The sequence below is a fragment of the Kogia breviceps genome, chromosome 2 (genome assembly GCF_026419965.1).
Source record: "Kogia breviceps isolate mKogBre1 chromosome 2, mKogBre1 haplotype 1, whole genome shotgun sequence".
Taxonomy (NCBI): Eukaryota; Metazoa; Chordata; class Mammalia; order Artiodactyla; family Physeteridae; genus Kogia; species Kogia breviceps.
The window spans coordinates 175,414,143-175,432,853 of NC_081311.1; the positions used below are offsets into that span (position 1 = coordinate 175,414,143).

Here is an 18,711-nt window from a genome sequence, read left to right on the forward strand (position 1 = left end):
CCGTAGCATGCATACCAATATTTCGCCATGGAAGCAGTGGCAGAGTCCAGACGTTTCATTTCATGCAGCTGGAGACAGCTGTCCACAAAAGCTCTGGTTACACAAACGTGTGTTTTTAATTCTGCTAGCTTATGCTGCACTGTCTTGAGTTTAAAGGAAATGAAAGGAAAAGATGAGCATAGGAGAAGAGCATATTTTGAGTCACTTAGCATATCAAAAATTATACAGTAAAATATCTTTAGCGCAAAACAAAAGTGGAATTACTGTTTTTTTCTCCAAAAAAGAGGCATATTTTAACTAAACAGCTCAAATTAAAAACCCACTATATTTCATTGCTAAGAAAACTTGTACTAAAAGATAAGATGCAAAAGTAGATAAATAGATAAATAACATTTCATGTTTTAGGTTAAAAAATTTAGACCATCTAGGGAACTTTTTTTTTTTTTTTTTTTTTTTTTTTTGGTGGTATGTGGGCCTCACTGTTGTGGCCTCTCCCATTGCGGAGAACAGGCTCCGGACGCTCAGGCTCAGCGGCCATGGCTCACGGGCCCAGCCGCTCCGCGGCATGTGGGATCTTCCCAGACCGGGGCACGAACCCGTGTCCCCTGCATCGGCAGGCGGATTCTCAACCACTGCGCCACCAGGGAAGCCCCTAGGGAACTTTTCGAAAAACAGCATGACTTTAATGGGTGAACACCATCTTGAGGTACAGTCCTTTAGGTACAGCTGTTGAAAACACTTATTTTTGTCCAGAATCTAAATCCATGAAGAATTTTTCTCTATTAATGAAATTAAGTATACACATTTTCTGCTTTTTTGTTTTGGAGTAAAGTAATAAAATAACAAGCTGGAGGGACATCAAAAATATTTATTAGACATTATTATTTTATATTGCAAAGTATTTAATCTAGATCTGTAGAATGCAATGGGAGAATAACAGAATCAGAACACTCAAGACATCAAAGTCCAGTACCCTCCAACCTCTTCCACCTTTCCCCGCCCTCCCTCTTATCTCTCTCAATAGCTTGCACAGTCTCTAACTTGAAGTGAATGGTCTGGAATTGTCAACGATAACATACCTATATACCTCCTCCTGCTGGCCACAGACAACCAATAGTATTCTTGGAAATCATTCTATCTAGACCATCCTCAATTGTTCTTGATTGCTCTAACTTCAGTCAAATTTTCTTGCATTCCTGACTCTTGGCTCTCACACCTTGAACTCTTGAGTTTTCATGTGGTCTCTTTGGCACCAACTCTTGAACCACCTTCAGGAAACTGGCTTGAATTTGAAATACTACTGGCTTTCCACTTTGGATAACCTCCAGAAATACACCCCGTTCTAGTTGATCTCAAGTTCAAGGCTTAGCTATGGTCAGCTGGCTCTATCTTCCTTGTGGAAATTCAGATAGGAACAGAGTTTTGATCATTCTGCTTGAAATTTATGAGTGAGACCTTCACTGTGGCTAATAAAAGGCATGGAAGTTAATGACAATGGCACTAACTTGGTGGCACAGTGAATCTCAAACTAGAAATTATGAATGCACCCAACGTACGCAATGGCAAGTCCAAAGCCATGATTTCATTCTCAAAAGAAGGCTTCCTGGACCAGATATTCAGAGGATGTTTGACCTGCCTTTGCTACTTGTTACAGCAATCTCAAACCACAAAACCAAAACCTTAAAAGCATCATTGTAGTGGAGACAGTTTGGGTTCTTACCATTTCTGGAAAAGAGTAGAAAAGGAGTATAATAAGACCCAGGACAGGCAAGACCAGGGTGTTGTCAGCTGGAGAAGGAGCTCTGAGGGACAGATTCCTCATATGTGTACCAACATAACTACTACGCTGATGGAAAACCCAAACTGACTGCCTTTCCCTTGGGCTTACTCCATCCTGTTCTAGAAATAGACAATGTGACTGGCATCTAATGATTCTAAAGCCAAGCAGTGGGGAGGCTGGCACCACACTTTTCCACCTCTTGCATCCTGGCCTCTAATTTAGAACATGCCAGGTTTACCAAAACTTTCTTCCTCTCTCATACTTTCTCCTACTTTTTCTACCTCCCTTTCTATCCATTTCTATTTAATAAGGCCAAATCTCTAAACTTTAATCATCACAAAGTTTCCCACCCCCACCCCACACATCCAAGTGTACTCACAGAAGAATTTGAAGATGCAACAGGAAACGAAAAAGCAGGGGAATACCCTTCCATATATTGAACATAGATGACTATATATTCCATGAAAATCCCTGAAACTGAGGTCTTAGCTTACTCTTGGTGTAGGTCAATGACACTGCCCATGACACTTCATTTGGAACATAAGAGGGAGTCTGACAAGTCTCAAGATATTATTACACACCACCTCCCCACCCTGCAATGGCACATTTGAGAACTTATTCACTATTTACAATATGAGAGAATCAAGATCTCTAAGCCCAATTATCTCATAAGAGAGCTGTTTCTATGGAAATGCTAGGAGCTTCTAGAAGCTGAAGTTAAATTTCAGACCAGAATGGGCTCATTTAGAAAATTCTTGCTTCAGTGCATTCAGGTCCACAGGTTTGACAGAATTAATGCCACCAAGAGTGCATAAGTTACTCTCTTGGGGATAAGAGATAAAATATTTACATACTCTTGGCATTGAGTTGGGTGTTACCAATAACAGATTTAGTCTTTGCTCTTCACTGCAAACACTGCATCATGCTTTCAGAAATTGTTCTCTAATGAATGGTAGGTAATAATTGTACCACACATTATTAGCAGGTGCTTTTGGTGAATGATCAGCATGCTCACAGCAATATTTTTTAACATTTATTAAGTCCCTCATAGATAACAGTGTAGCTAGCATTTCATTAAAAAAAATTTCCCTAAAGTTGCAAAGTGGATCAGATAGCATCTCTTTCAGAGTTCTGAATAACACAGTTCTTAGAATCATAGAATTATGGAAATGGAAGACCCCTTGGAGAAGTTATTGAGCCCAGGATTCCATTTAAACATCACCATTAGATGTACTCTAATATATTACGACTCAAGTATAAACTACAAAACTTAGGTTTGCTACCTGATTTTGTAGTTAATTAACCCCACACTCAAGGTCTAAGAACTAAATATTCCCTTTTCGGAGAAATGTAAAGAAGAAGTGTTATTTGTTACCTCTCCTATTTTTTTCCTAATACCTTGTCCCCTTAAAATCAAGAGCACATACCACACAAGAAATAACTAAAGCTTGTGTTAGAAAAGAACACTGAATTTTCACTTCATTGTCCATGGGTGAAAGAGGTGAGAAAAGAAAAAGTCTATCTACCTTAGATTTCTGGGTAGTAAAAATTGTGAATGGGTTAAGAGTGTAGGTTCCAGGACTTCCCTGGTGGCGCAGTGGTCGGGAGTCCGCCTGCCGATGCAGGGGACTCGGGTTCGTGCCCCGGGCCGGGAAGATCCCACGTGCCGCGGAGCGGCTGGGCCCGTGAGCCACGGCCGCTGAGCCTGCGCGTCCGGAGCCTGTGCCCCGCAACGGGAGAGGCCGCAACAGTGAGAGGCCCGCGTAGGTTCCAGAGTTCAAATACTTTTAAAATCTTGGGCATGTTATTTAACCTCTCCATGCCTCAATATCCTTATCTGTAAAATAAGGATAAATATAATATTTATTATATGAAGTTGCGAAGAAAAAAAAGACAATCCATTTGGCACAGTTCCTGGCATATAGGGAACATCAATCAATGACAGACATTATCATTATGTAATATCTGAATTTTACTATTGTATTGTCCATTCCATAGAAAATCATGAGACTTCACAGCAGCTATAGAGAGTATGGATGAGACAACATGAAAATCCTATAACTATCGCAACTTAAGTATGGTAGGTCTCCATTCTAAAAAGAAAGTAAATTTTAGGGACTTCCCTGGTGGCGCAGTGGTTAAGAATCTGCCTCCCAATACAGGGGACACAGGTTTGGTCCCCAGTCTGGGAAGACTCCACATGCTGCGGAGCAACTAAGCCCGTGACCCACAACTACTGAGCCTGCGCTCTAGAGCCCACGCACCACAACTACTGAGCCTGCGCTGTAGAGCCCACTAGCCACAACTACTGAAGCCCGCGTGCCTAGAGTCCGTGCTCCGCAATAAGAGAAGCCACGGCAACAAGAAGCCCACGCACCACAAAGAAGAGTAGCCTCCGCTCGCTACAACTAGAGAAAGCCCACGCACAGCAATGAAGACCCAAAGCAGCCACAAATAAATAAACAGCATCACAATTAAGTTAAAAACTCAAGATCTACTAAAAAACATTTTTAAAAAAGAAAATAAATTTTGTGAAATGCATCCAAGTGGTCAGAAGTCTCAAAATTCAAGAATATCAAAGAAAAAGGAAACTGAATCATTATATGGTCATAAAAATGAGATTTGGCCAAATATAATATAACATTTAAAGGTCTCCTATTTCAATTTAATACTGGAACCATTGTATATCCAGCTCTGTGACAGGAGGTATAAGCACTTATTGGTTATTCATCTTCTCTGAATACGTATCTAGATTGAATATGAAAGTATTATTCAAAGATACTTATTTATATAAACAAGAAGATTAGAAGAAATATCTCAGAAATCTCAGAACCACATGTTTACTTGGAAAACAATACGGCTCCCACCAATGCTATAGATACGTGTGGAAGCAGAATCCTACTGCCACCTAGTGAAATTTTAGTAAACTACCTTTGAAAGAAGGCAGCAATAAAATGGCACTTACTTTGAAAAGGATTAAGAATATTTCTTTTCTTTTTGCTATCAAAATACATATATACACATATATATTATTAAATTTAAAAAAATAAATATTTTGGAAGAAACTTTTTCTCCTATGGGTAAATATTATACCGATTTTCTAGTTTTTTCATGGTTAAATGTCAAATAACATTTAATGATCTGAGCTATACAGGCAATCTCGGTAATATTATAGTCATTTTTGCTGTAATTTTATATGAAGTTCATAAATGCAGGAAGTGTAGATTACCAAGGGGATGGAAAAATATGTCTGTCTGGTTCACTTTTTATAGTATCCAGAATAGGGCTAAAGGCATGAGTATTTTAATAAACATTTTGAGAAGCAAATGACATTAATTCCACTTCGGATACAGCTGGGAAAGTCAGAGTGATACCGAGTAGTATCACTTTCTTTGTGTTGCTAGGAGGTTATAATGTGTATTTCCAGAGTCATGCCTATCAAATTACATTTGAACACACAACCTTCAGAAGGCAATCAATACATACTTGCTCAGTGAAACAAATCATGTATATCAACATTTCTCAAAATGAAAAGATTACATGAAAAAGAAATGTAATTTATTTATCGGTAAAAAGATTCGTGCATCGATAACAAAGAAACAGCAATATGATTGCTTTATGGTAGCCTACTGTAATCAGTGGTTCTGCGTATGATTTATAAGTGTTTGTGTGCATAAGTTTTGATAAATTTAACTTTTCACAATAAATTTCTGTATATTTTATGGTAGTAAATGATAAAATTGACTAGTATCTACACATATTTTATGCATTCGTGCCATACTTTTATTCTTAATTTTTTTTTGATATTTCTAGGCTATACATTTCGTCTGCCTATTTTAAGTTGCCACAAATCTCCAAAAGTTTTTCCAATGTATTTATTGAAAAAAATCCACATGTAAATGGACCTGTGCAGTTCAAACCTGTGTTGTTTAAGGGTCAACTGTAATAGCTAACTTTAATGAAAGCGCGCTTTACCAGGCAATATTCTAAGCACTTTATTAGAAGCGTATTATCTCACCTAATCTTCATAACAACTCTATGAGGTAGCTACTCATATTACTCACATCTTAACAATAAGAAAGTACTTCTGAGAGAGATAATAAAACTTGCATAGACCACAGAGACTTAAGTAGCTGCACTAGGATTTAAACCACACCTGAACTTAACTTCTATAATGCTGTCCTAAAATATTACCAAAGTATTTCATCTTTCCCTTTCCCTTCACAACACCTTTCAGCCAAGATAGTCCAGTTAGAAATTTTCAATTAGACTTCCAACTCCAGTTTTTTTGATGACTGCATTACTTGAAAGCTGTTCCTTCATTTTAAGGAGAGACTAGAGGGTCTAAAATTTGATTGATATTTTAGTGACAACAGCTACCATATACTGAGTTCTTTTGCAAATAACTTAAACTTCTTGGCGAAACCCAGGAAGTTTAAACACAATCATCCACCTTTCTCTGTGTTTGAACATGGGGAGCAAAACCCTTTTAGTAAAGCTAATACACAAAAAAGCAGAAGGTTCCACTATAAGTGCATGACCACTAACCTGATTTGGGTCCTCAATACTGCCAGGAAGCTTACTGTAAGTGTCTCTAGTTAGTTCAGTCTCTCACTCTGAAGAAGGTATTTCAAACCTTCCTTACCTCCACGCCCCATTCACTCACATCTCTTTCTTCCCTATTGATAAGGAAAGGTACGGAAGTCTCTGGAAGAGAGCTTTTGCAATTTTCTACCAACGGAGCTGAACCCTTGCTCATCCTTTCCTCTTTCCTTCCTGTTTCAGTGGAGGAAACTCCTCTCCTGTCAGGATGGGAAGACCTATCTTTCCATGTATTGAAACTTTGGCATCCACACCTTCAACACTGTCTCAAAGAAAGATCATATGCAGTTAATTTTGCTCTCCATACGTACAATCTTTCCCTCTTTACTAAATCCTTTGTCTAGGTGTTAAAATATGCTCTAGCATTCTCATCCTAATAATAATAACAAAAATTAATAACCTCCAAATATTTCACTTGATCTCCAAATATTTCCCTCACTCCCTCCCCACCCTCCTCTTCCTGCCTTCTAGTTACCATCCTTTCTCTCAGCTACTTCACAGCCAAACTCAGGAAAGAGTTCCAGTCATCAGTATCTTGACTTCCTCATTTCCATTCACTGCTCTACTCACTGGGGTCTGGCACCACACCAGTCCATTAATGGCTCTTATGAAATAACCTCCATATCATCACGTCCAATGGGCACTCTTTGACCTTCATCTCATTTTCCCTCTAAGTAGCTTCCATCTACTTGAAATCCTCTTTTCTCTTGGCTTCTACAACAATACTTGCCTGATTTGCTTTCTCCTTTCTAGCTGTCTCAGTTTTCTTTGTACGCTCTTAATTTCCTGTTCTACCTTTAAATCTTGTAATTTTTTTCTCAGGACTCTGTCCTAGGATCTCTTTTGTCTTAGTCTCTACTCTCTCCCTAAGTGATCTCATCCTCTCTACTCTCTCCCTAAGTGATCTCATCCACTTCCATGGATTCTAACGTCACCGTGGATGAAAAATGTTGCCTGCCACATAGATAAACAATGGATGTTTCAGCCGTCAAGCCAGCAGCCACTGCAGCGGCCCCCAAATGTGCACCCTGAGGGGAGTCAGGATGGAGAAAAGCAGGATACTGGCCCTAGATAGTTAAGGTGCATATCACAGGAGTAATTTCAATGAGCCCAGACTCCTGGATCTTCCCATACATAGATAAGCGATACATTCATTACTTTGAGAAGCCTGGTTTTCTTTAATTAACAGTGATCTTTTGATGTTCCGACTACCTGGTTTCTGTTGCAAGACTCCTATATACCCTGGCTCCTCCCTTACCTCTTTGGAGCAGTCCCTCAGAGCTATCTGAGAGGCTGTATTTCGTGCTTGCATGCTTACTGTGTACCAAATAAAACATAATTCTCAACTTTTAAGTTGTGCATATTTTTTCAGTCGATACCACCTGTATGAAAATTACTCCATATTCATGTTTAGCCTAGACCCATTTCAGATGAGTAAATTGATACTATCTAATACTAATAACAAGCTTACCTGTATATGTGCAACTGTTTTCCCAAAAGCTTTTCTTTGTCTAACGTAGTTCCTGGTTTCTTCAAACATGAATTCACTGGCTGAAACTGCCAAGTCAGCAATCAGTAGCCTTTCCTATAACCCCAAAATTAGGTCTTGAACATTATTCTAATTACACAAGTGACTTTCACATGATTTCAATGAAAATAAATTGCATAATCTTTATAAAACTCCTAAAGATTATTTCTTAACTCTTTATAAGAAAAGACTTCCACTGAGATTTCTAAGACTATCTTGACACATATGTCTCTTAAAAAATCTTTTATTTTTATGAATGACTGTCTTTATATAGGTATATAAGTAATTTATTTTCCTCTTCTCTTTACTCATTTATGGGAAAAGAAATTCCAGTTGTCGATTTTTATTTATTGATCTCTGCATACCACACATGTAATATACCTGAGGAAGTCAACATTTTAAAGGGCATAGGGTGAATTAGTGCAAAGTATCCATAGTCAGTTTAATTCCATCTTGTTGGTGAGTTTCATATTCTATCCTGTGCCAGGGTTCCTAGTCCCTGTCCCATTTCATGTTTAGTGCATGCTGTGGTTGTCACCAGACAGATGAATCCTCTTATGCTGACATCTGAGGCTCAATAATCACTCACACCAGAAAACACAGAAGTGAGGGCTGACCCTATGTGGCTAAAACTTTTTAGTCTGAACTTAACAGCTTTCTTTGATTCCCAGGTATTATTAAAAAAGAAAACAAAAAAACCCTGGTAAATATTTTGGCTGATATTTCGTTACAAAGAGCTAAAAATTCTTGATTTGTAGTTAAGACACTAAAATCATTCCAAGAAAGAATCATAGAACTGAAAATCTTATTTTCCTGACTCACTTATAAGCTTTGACTGGATATCCCTGAGTTCAGTTATTCACATGTCCAGCCTACAAAAGTCGTGTATATTTTTTTACAACTTCAAGTTGTACTCAAATGACTGGCTATTTCACAAGTTTTGTATGCATGGATTTATATAGTTCTATATTATTCTATTCCAGTCCATTATCTAATCAAAAGACGGACTCTTTAATACTTCTGACCTGTGGAAGCTCTTGCATGAGGTAATAGAAGCCTTTATTCTCTTCTCCAAGTAGGGCACGCGCTGGCAAACGTACATCTTCAAAGAATAATTCTGCAGTATCCTAAGAGAGCATACAACTGAGTACAGAATTATCTCACTGAAATCTCCCAATAACCTGATGAGGTGATTATTATTTCCATTGAAAAAACAAAACCAAAACAAACTGGAAGCCAAGTTGGAGTGGTCTGTGATCACAATTGGTAAGTGGTAAACCAGGGATTCAAACCCAGGTCTATCTGATTCCAAAAGCGGCTTTCCGACTACAATACACTGTCATTCTAGCTCTAATACTGTCCAGTTCTGCAGGTATTGAGGACTAAGGATTTCTAATGCATATCAAGTAAAACATGTTTTTCTTTTTGGTAATGAAAAATTACCAAATAATTACCAAATAGTAGAAAAAATATTTTCTGTTCTTATTTCATAATTTTCTTCAATTTCAAAAGTAGAGGGTATTGTCATGCAGTTAATTTGCTAAAGCAGATTTTCAAACTACCCTGATTCACTTCCATTGCTGACCATAGTTGCATAAACAGTGGAATAAATTTCCATAATCACTTCTGAAAAGCATATTTTAAGAATCCAGCATAGGAAGGAAGGTATGATTGTGCTATATGTAGTTCTATATATAAAGCATAATTGAGTAAACTCAATTATTTATAAATAATAAATATGAATTATATTTATAAATGATTTATATTATGAAAACAAATTTACATTACGACTTACCTGGGCTTTTAGTCCCATTTTATGTAGCTTTCGTCCCTTGACAAATCCTTTCATTCCATTTTCCACCAGAAAAAGGCTAATGCCATGGGCAGGAGAGCGAGCGTCACGATTTGTGACTGCCACTACGATCACAACGTCACTTAGCCACCCATTAGTGATGAATACCTGAAAAACCCCAAGTATACTGTGATGCTCCACAATAACTCAGGTCCGTGTGTAAGTCATGATCGGGGGAAAGTATACTCAAGAAGACTAAACCAGACAAAACATGCTTCATACCTCTCTCTGTACTCTCTCTGAATATCTGCAGTGTTGATTATTCATACATGAGGTTATTAAAGAGTAGGGGGAAATTATCCAATGCTTCAAAGAATGAACTCTATTCATTTTCTTCCCAGTAATAGTATTGTAAATATTAATAATAATTAACATTATTATGTTATTTTCCAATTAAAACAAAATTGTCTATAAAAATGATAAACCATATTTTAGAAAGAAGTTTCAGGTGAGAAAACGGAATCTCCTTTGAATGGCATGATACTATTAAAGTATTTGTACTTTCAGATTTATCAGTTTTTGAAAAGGCATAGTTTCGATTTCATGATGATGGCCTACCTCTTTCCAAATGGCCTAAATAAGGAAGATGCTGATTGAGAAGGGATAAAATAACAGAGATATTAGTTTATCAGATAGTATTTATTCAGAGAACAAATATACACAGAGCAAATATGAATAATTATCTTTTCACTCTGTATCTTTCCTGGGTCCTCTCAGCCACTTTCCATGGCTTTAGTTGCTATTCATATGCTGATGACTCGAAATCTTTATCTAAGCCATATTTCTTGCTAGGTTCCAGACCTGTATACACACCTGCTTCTGGATAGTTCCACCTGATGACTCAAGGAATACATACCTTCTCACCCCTACTCCTATTTAATCTTGAGTATTAATCTATTTTCCCTGTGTCAGTGAATGGTGTCAGTAAATCACATTATTATCCTGCTTCATATTCAATTTGACATCTAGTTCTCTCTAACCCATTTCAACACTTTTTAAAAATCCATTCACTTCCTTTCACTTCTATTGCCACTACCTTACTTTGGGCCTCATCATTTCCTGGTTAAGTTCCTAAAACTGATCTCTGTGCAACTCTATTATCTATCATGATGTCAGAGGAATCTTTCAAAAATGCAATCTAGGGCTTCCCTGGTGGCGCAGTGGTTGAGAGTCCGCCTACCGATGCAGGGCACACGGGTTCGTGCCCCGGTCCGGGAAGATCCCACATGCCGCGGAGCGGCTGGGCCCGTGAGCTATGGCCGCTGAGCCTGCGTGTCCGGAGCCTGTGCTCCGCAACGGGAGAGGCCACAACTGTGAGAGGCCCACGTACTGCAAAAAAAAAAAAAAAAAAAAAGCAATCTAATCATACCACTTTCACATCTGAAAATTTTTGAATACCTCCTCATAGCTTCAGGATAAATTCTAAATCTTAGCAGGGCATATAAAACTCATCACAAATTGGCACTAGCTTACATTCCTGCCTTATCTCTTATCCAATTTTCCCCTCACTTCTTTTCTGTAGGTTAAGCTCTACTGCATTACTTGCTGTCCCCCATATTCTAAGGTCTTCCTCATCTATGGGTCTTTGGAAATCTTGTTTCCTCTACCTGGGGGGCTCTTTCCCAACTCTGCTACAATGAATCCTACTCATCCTGGACAAAGTTCAGACATCACCTCTTCCAAAAAGTCTTTCCAGGGAATTCCCTGGCGGTCCAGTGGTTAGGACTCCACGCTTTCACTGCCGGGGGCAAAGGTTAATCCCTGGTCAGGGAACTAAGATCCTGCAAGCCACTCGGCGTGGCTGAAAAAAACAAAAAGTCTTTCCAAATTCCCCAAGCTGGGTTAAGTGCCCCCATAGCACCCTGAATTTACCATCATATTAGCATTTTCCAAGCTATATTCAAATGATCTAATTTTGTCTCTGTCCCTTTGAAATAGTACAGGTATAAAATGGTGTTGCTTACTCTCATCACCTACCATCCAAGTCCTTTATAATAAGATTTATGCTCTAAAATCCAGAGCACTGATTCTTACAAATAATGGGAAGCAGGCTAATGATGTTAGTGTCATCTACATGACAGCAAATAAAGGCAGTGATGATGGTATGGTTGTAAGTGACACAATAATAAAAGACCCTCAACATCTCTCTGTACTAGGAGCTCCTTGAGGGCGGGGACTATTTCCTATTCATGTATCTATCCCCAGTGCTTAGTGTAGTATTTGGCATATAGGAGGCCTTCAAGGATGTTTGGTGAATAAATGAGAAAAATATATTCCTCAAAAATAATTCTAGGGAATTCCCTGGAGGTCCAGTGGTTAGGGCTCTGCACTTCCACTTCAGGGGCACAGGTTTTATCCATGATCAGGGAACTAAGAACCCACATGCCACACAGCAGGCCAAAAAAAAAAAAAAAAAATCATGGTAAAAATTTTTTCTACAGTGTTTTTCCATTACACCACTCCCTTCCTCAAAAACCATTCAGGTCTCCCCATTTCCTAACTGTCTAAGATAATAATGATCATTTGTGTAGTTGCCACAGTTGAATTGCTGAAATAGTGCTTTTTTGTTTGTTTTTAATCACAGAGCACCCAGGAATTAGTACCTTTATGTTACTAATATCTAATGTGAGTATTTCTACCATGACTGATCCTCTTTTCTAATAAAATTATAAGAGAATTCTCTTTGTAAGAAAGGGCTTTCTTGATTTCTTTCCTAATTACGACAGTCAAAACTTTTAATAGGGCTGAGATTAACCCTAGTGAGGTCATTATTTTTTTAATTTTTATTTTATTTTTTGGTATTGAATGCCTATGCCATACGCTCTTTGTAGATGTTGTGTAGATAGTACATAAAGAAAAAGTGTTATAAAGAAAAAGGAAAAAAAAATCTTCCATGAGTCTATCATATAAATATCATTGTGAACTTCCTTTCTGGTCTTTTTTTCTTTTAATATAGTTGAAATTATTCTATATTTACATTTTATATGCATACTTCACTTAACTGTTAGCATAATCTTTTCACTTAATATAATTATTTTCCTATACCACTAAAAATTTTGTGTTGATGCTTTAATGGGTGCATATTAGATCATCTTATTGATGTAGTATATTTACTTACTCATTCTTTTACTTTTGCTTCCTCTAAAGTTTTTGTTTTTCCTAATAGAATTTTTGAAAATCAGAGGTACTTTCCTGGGTGGTTCCCACTGAAGAGTCTAATTGAGCAGACTGGGCCTGCTTAGAAAGCTGGAGTCATAGAAGAGTGTGGTTCCCATTTCACTTTTGACCAAATACCCTATTCTTCTGTCAAAACAAGCCTTCTGTGTGCAAAGAGTTAATTGACTATATATCACAGTTAGTGCTTTATTATAATCCTTAGTATGAATAATGTAGATGAATATTTCATAAAGTATATTTGAAAAACAACAGTAACTCAAGATAGTCTATAAAAAGAATTTCCTAGGGCAAAAGACATACTATATCCAACTCTTAGAAGTTCATGATGCATATCAGCCTCTCAGAAAGTGAGAAGTAGAGCATGTTTTCCAAATTTATTTGACACCACAGACATTGTTTTTCTGTATAATAACTATGAAACTAGATAATGGAATGGTCTTTAGAACTGGGCTACTCAAAACATATTCATCAGACTGATGAACAGTTTGTCAGTCCACAAACTGTTATTAGTCTTTAACAATGTAAGTACAGAAAGTGTTTAGAAAATTTCATAGCAATTTAAGTGTCACAACATTCAAGCTTGTGATTTTGCAAATGGAAAGGTATTAGTCTAAAACTAATAAGAAATTTTTTTAAACGTTGAAGGATAAAAAACAAAAATTAGTTCTTCACCAGGCTTTGAAACATTTTTAGCAAGATTTCCTTAGTGTAGACAATGAATATCTTTTCTTCACTTAATAATTCAGTCAACCACAAATAGTTACTGAGTGTATACTAGACACAGTTTTAGGTAAACGAAAACCTCTGCCATCAGTGATATTAGATTCTGAAGGATATAATTACTTCTGAGCCTGTCTGTAACCTTAATCAGAGGTGCTCTCCAATCTTATCAGTGGGTTGATGTGAGGCTCAGAAAGGTTGAAGGGCTCTCAAATTCCATCAGAAATATCTTTCCTAAAATCCTTTGAAACTCTTCTTGATATTTATTTATAAGTCTTTTCCTCCACTTCTTATCAACATCAAATTCATTAACTATTAACTATTGTTTGTCCCCTATTTGGACAACGTGAACCTCACCTTTTCCTTTTCTGGTTTGATAAGGGCTGTTTGGAAGCTAAAACGTTTTTCATATTATTGAGGGGGCATGCGAAAGGAACGTAGAAGAGGAATAGATCTCACGTAATATAAATGTTGTACAATTCTTACTGTCTCCAAAACAAAGCAGTTCAATTCCTGTGCCAACTCAAGTGAACTCAATTCCTGTGTGAGTCCCTAGATCTGAGAGACTCAATGATGAGTAGTCTTTGAGGCTTTGTTACCCACAGCATGACTCCGGGGAGGAGGGCTATGGAAGCCCATCTTTACACACCTTGCTTCCATTGAGAATCCAGTCACTTCCATCTTTTTTGGCATTTGTTTTCACTCCTTGCAAATCACTATAATTGAGACGATAAAAAATTCATTAATTGGTAATAAATGAACTATGCAAATGTTGTTATGTAAGTATGTATCTATTGTGATAATTCAAACTGGTTACACCACTATAAAAATTGACATTTAACTAATATTAGGAACGTTCACACAAATGCACTGAAAAGTCATGTCTGATATATGCTAAACTATTTATACAAATGAATATTTGATTGAGATTACAGAGACTAACCAGATTTTATAGAGCATAACAAGGCCCAGCTAGCATCCAAGACCCTCAGACTGGACTAAGAAGACATTTCAATGCCTACTATATACCTCAGATTGTTTGCCCATGTACCTTGCCTGCCTCTGTTTACTTTGGTTCCTTTCCCTATCTCTACTGTTCAAAAGCTTAGCTATTTAAAAGACTATGTCGGAAATTCCCTGCTGGTCCAGTGGTTAGGACTTAATGCTTCCACTGCTGAGGGCCCAGGTTCAATCCCTAGTCAGGGGAACTAAGATCCCACAAGCCAGGCAGCATGGCCAAAAAGAGAAAAAATATGTCTCAAATGCCATGTCCTCTAACAAGCCTGATCTACAAGTAGAATAGGTTATTTTTCTAGTTGTAAACTAAACAAATATTCATAATTTAAATATGAAAAATACAGGCAATATTCAAGACAAAGAAGAAAAATGAAAAAATTAAAAAAACAATTTTACCTTCTGTAATAAACATTTTAAAAATACAACCTTCCAGTATTTTTCTATGGAAACAGATACACACATATATGTATTTTTATAAAATTGGAACCATACATATGATCCTGATCTTTTAATAATGTCTAATGTTTTTCTATAAGAAAACTTTTATTGGTAGTATAGAATTTCATCATATGAATTACTGTTATTATATATATATATATATATATATATATATATATATATATATTTTTTTTTTTAACGCAAGCCTCCCACTGTTGTGGCCTCTCCCGTTGCGAAGCACAGGCTCCGGACGCGCAGGCTCAGCGGCCATGGTTCACGGGCCCAGCCGCTCCACGGCATGTGGGATCTTCCCGGACCGGGGCATGAACCCGCGTCCCCTGCATCGGCAGGCGGACTCTCAACCACTGCGCCACCAGGGAAGCCCTATGATATATATTTTTAAACACACAAGAACATTCTTTATTTCCACAAACAAGTATTCCGTCTCACTTTTTGGAAACATTGACAGCCTTCTTCATTTATCTTTTAAGAGAGATTTCTTTACAGTAGGAAATCCAGCAGGTAGGATTCAGTAATAGATGGTTTCAGGGAGACAACTGGAAGTGGCGGTGCATCTAAAAGACTGGAGAACTCATATCCCATCTAAAGGGCTATGTCCCAGCCAATAGGAATAAGGAATCAGAAATAAGAAAAACATAGTATTGTCAGATGTTCCAAATTTTCAAGAAAAGCCAGGAATATGGATGTTTATGTGCATTTTTCTGGCTTTTAAAGTTGATCCAAGGTTTGTTTTTAAATTAAATAGATTAACCAAATTAAACACGTTCCAGGGCTTCCATAGGTCCCATGAACTGCCCCATTTGTGACTACTGCCTCATGCCTTTCTAGACCTCATGCCATGGTGATACAACCACTTAGAACTCAAGGGGGTAGATATCTGATATCCTTCTCTTATACACTGTAAAGTAATAAAGTATGATTTCTAAAACTAGAAATTAAGGGGGACACTGACAAACTCAATCATGACCAAAGATCAGGGAAGGGACCTGAAACCAAATGCACTGGATTCATCATGAATCTTTTACAGCAATCTGCTATTGTTGAAGACTTAGGTAGTTTCCACTTCCAATTTTCAAAGATATCCTACAATGAACAGCATCATATATTAAACAGTCCACATCAGTTATTTTGTGAACATTTTCTGATTCTCCTTTTTGTACATGGACTTTGTATTATATATCCCATGGCACTTTATCACTCTCTGTATCATGCTAAATAATGACCTTTAGAGATAGCAGGTCCTAACCTCTGGAACCTGTTAAGTGTTACCTTATATGGAAAAAGGGTCTTGCAGATGTGATTAATTTAGGACTTTGAGATGGGAAGATCATTCCGGATTATCTAGATGGGTCCTAAATGCAATCACAAGTGTCCTTGTGAGACAGAGGCAGAGGGAGATGACACAGACTAAAGAGGGACATTACAACATGGCCACAGAGGCAGAGATTGGAGTCATGAGGCCACAAAGCAAGGAATGTCAGCAGCCCCCAGGTGATGGGAGAATCAAGGAATGGATTCTCCCCTAGAACCTCTGGAGGGACTGTGGCCTTGCTGATACCTTGATTTGGGACCACTGATACCAAGTTTGGACTTCCGGCCTTCAGAACTGTGAGAGAATAAAGTTCTGTTGTTTTAAGCCACCCATTTGTGTAATTTGTTACAGAAGCACAGAGAATTTTCAAGAAAACACAAATCAAGCAAGCCTTTGTGGGTAGGTGTTTAAGTTGGGGATAAATCAAGATCTCTCACTGATGCTTTTGCTTCTAGGTGAGAGCCGACATACAGTGGGTGGGAACTAAAACATACTGATCGTGAGCTAATGAGATGCAATCAGAATATTGGGCATTAGGCCAGTTATCTTAGAGAGTGATCTTAAAAGCAAAGGAAGAAGATTAAATTCCTACTTCTTTTAGGTCACAATTCTAGGCAAAAAAGTAAACACAACTTTTTTTTTTTTTGGCCTCACCGTGCAGCTTGTGGGATCTTAGTTCCCTGACCAGGGATTGAACCCAGGCCGCTGGCAGTGAGAGCTCCAAGTCCTAACCACTGGGAATTGCCAACAAAACCTTTTTATCTTGGCAAAATTAAATTTCTATATTGGCCTTTAATTCTAGATTTATATTTGGGAAAGATAAGTACAATTTAAGCAAATTGCCAAGTAACACTATGGCATACTAAGACATTTAAAAATAAGCAGCACTGGGACTTCCCTGGCAGTCCAGTGATTAAGACTCTGCACTTCCGCTGCAGGGGGTGCAGGTTTGATTCCTGGTCAGGGAACTGAGATCCTGCGTGCCACACCGCAGCCATATAAATAAATAAATAAACAGCACTGACAAAATATTTAAAATATCAGGGCCTGATCTTGCAGGAACAAGTCTTGAATTTTCAATTGCTGCTTCTGCCACATTTTTAAGTTCTTCCTCTGCACTGCCTGTTTCCCATTGGCCTGTTAGTCACTGCTCTCTTCAACATAAGCCATTTCCCTGACCATGCTGGCTTGTCAAATTACTGTCCCCTCTCTATACTTTCTTTCGCCATATAACACACAACTCTGAAAAAAATCAGTCCTTCTTTTCTGCCTCTGTTTTCTCAATACCCGTCTCACTCCCTTCGAAAGTAACTTCTGCCTCTCCACTCTCCTGAAATCACAATCAAAAGATCACCACTGGCTGCCATGACTCTTTCTCAATTCTCAACAACTCTGTGGCCTTGACATTACTAACTTCTCACTCCTCTCCTACTGCCTTTTCAAACTCACTTCCCCTCGAGCTCATGAAATAGCAGTTGTCTAGATTTCCTTCAAACTCAATCCTTCTGTCTCTGTCGCTACATCTTTTGTACAGTTAGTTCCAAATGGAATGCAATGCCTCAGGTTTTCTTCTTGGTCTCCTTTTCATCCGTTCACTTTACCCCTTGAGGATCAGGTCCCACCACATGGCTGTTTGTGCAAATTTCTCAATTGTCAGATCTCAGTTTAAATATAACCACTTTTAATAGGCCTTCCCTAGCAGTCATATCTAAATATGAGTTTTTCCCTTCCCCACCAAACACAAATGCACCCTGAGTCTCTAACACAGCACCTTGTTTCCTTCACAGTACTTATTCATGATTTAAATATATTTGTTTACGTGTTTCTTGTCTTTCTCCTCAATAAGCCCAGAGACCACATCTGGTTTGATTACCACTGTATACCTGGCACATGGAAGGTACTTATTAAGTAACCATCAGATGACTAAATGATTTATTCATTTCCCTTGCTTCAATTCTTTCTTGTCTATGAATGGTTTTAAAGCCTATTGCCACCCCCAGCCTGTATCCAGACTTCCAAATCCATATTTTTAATAGCCTGATGGACATTTCCATGTGAAATGTCACACCACATCTAAAATTCAACATGCCCCAAATTCAACATTCAATATGCCCCATATTCTAACATTTTATTTACATCACACTATGTTGATATCTCAAATACAACATAAAATACAATCTGCTGTGTTGTTATTTGTATACGATAAGGCCTTAGTTTCCTACTGGAATTTGAAGTTACCTCAGGTTGGAAATGACAATGTGTTC

At 37.8% G+C, this 18,711-nt stretch overlaps 1 protein-coding gene across 1 annotated transcript in view; it reads right to left on the minus strand.

The window, feature by feature from the left end:
- The window catches only part of ACADL (acyl-CoA dehydrogenase long chain), a 40,254-nt gene that overhangs the window by 8,583 nt on the left and 12,960 nt on the right, over window positions 1-18,711 (minus strand). The window contains exons 5-9 of the mRNA XM_059053762.2: window positions 14,309-14,375; window positions 9,706-9,870; window positions 8,936-9,037; window positions 7,854-7,967; window positions 16-143 (exon numbers count right to left, since the gene is read on the minus strand). Coding sequence (XP_058909745.1) covers window positions 16-143; window positions 7,854-7,967; window positions 8,936-9,037; window positions 9,706-9,870; window positions 14,309-14,375 — 576 coding nt within the window. The remainder of the gene's footprint in view (window positions 1-15; window positions 144-7,853; window positions 7,968-8,935; window positions 9,038-9,705; window positions 9,871-14,308; window positions 14,376-18,711) is intronic.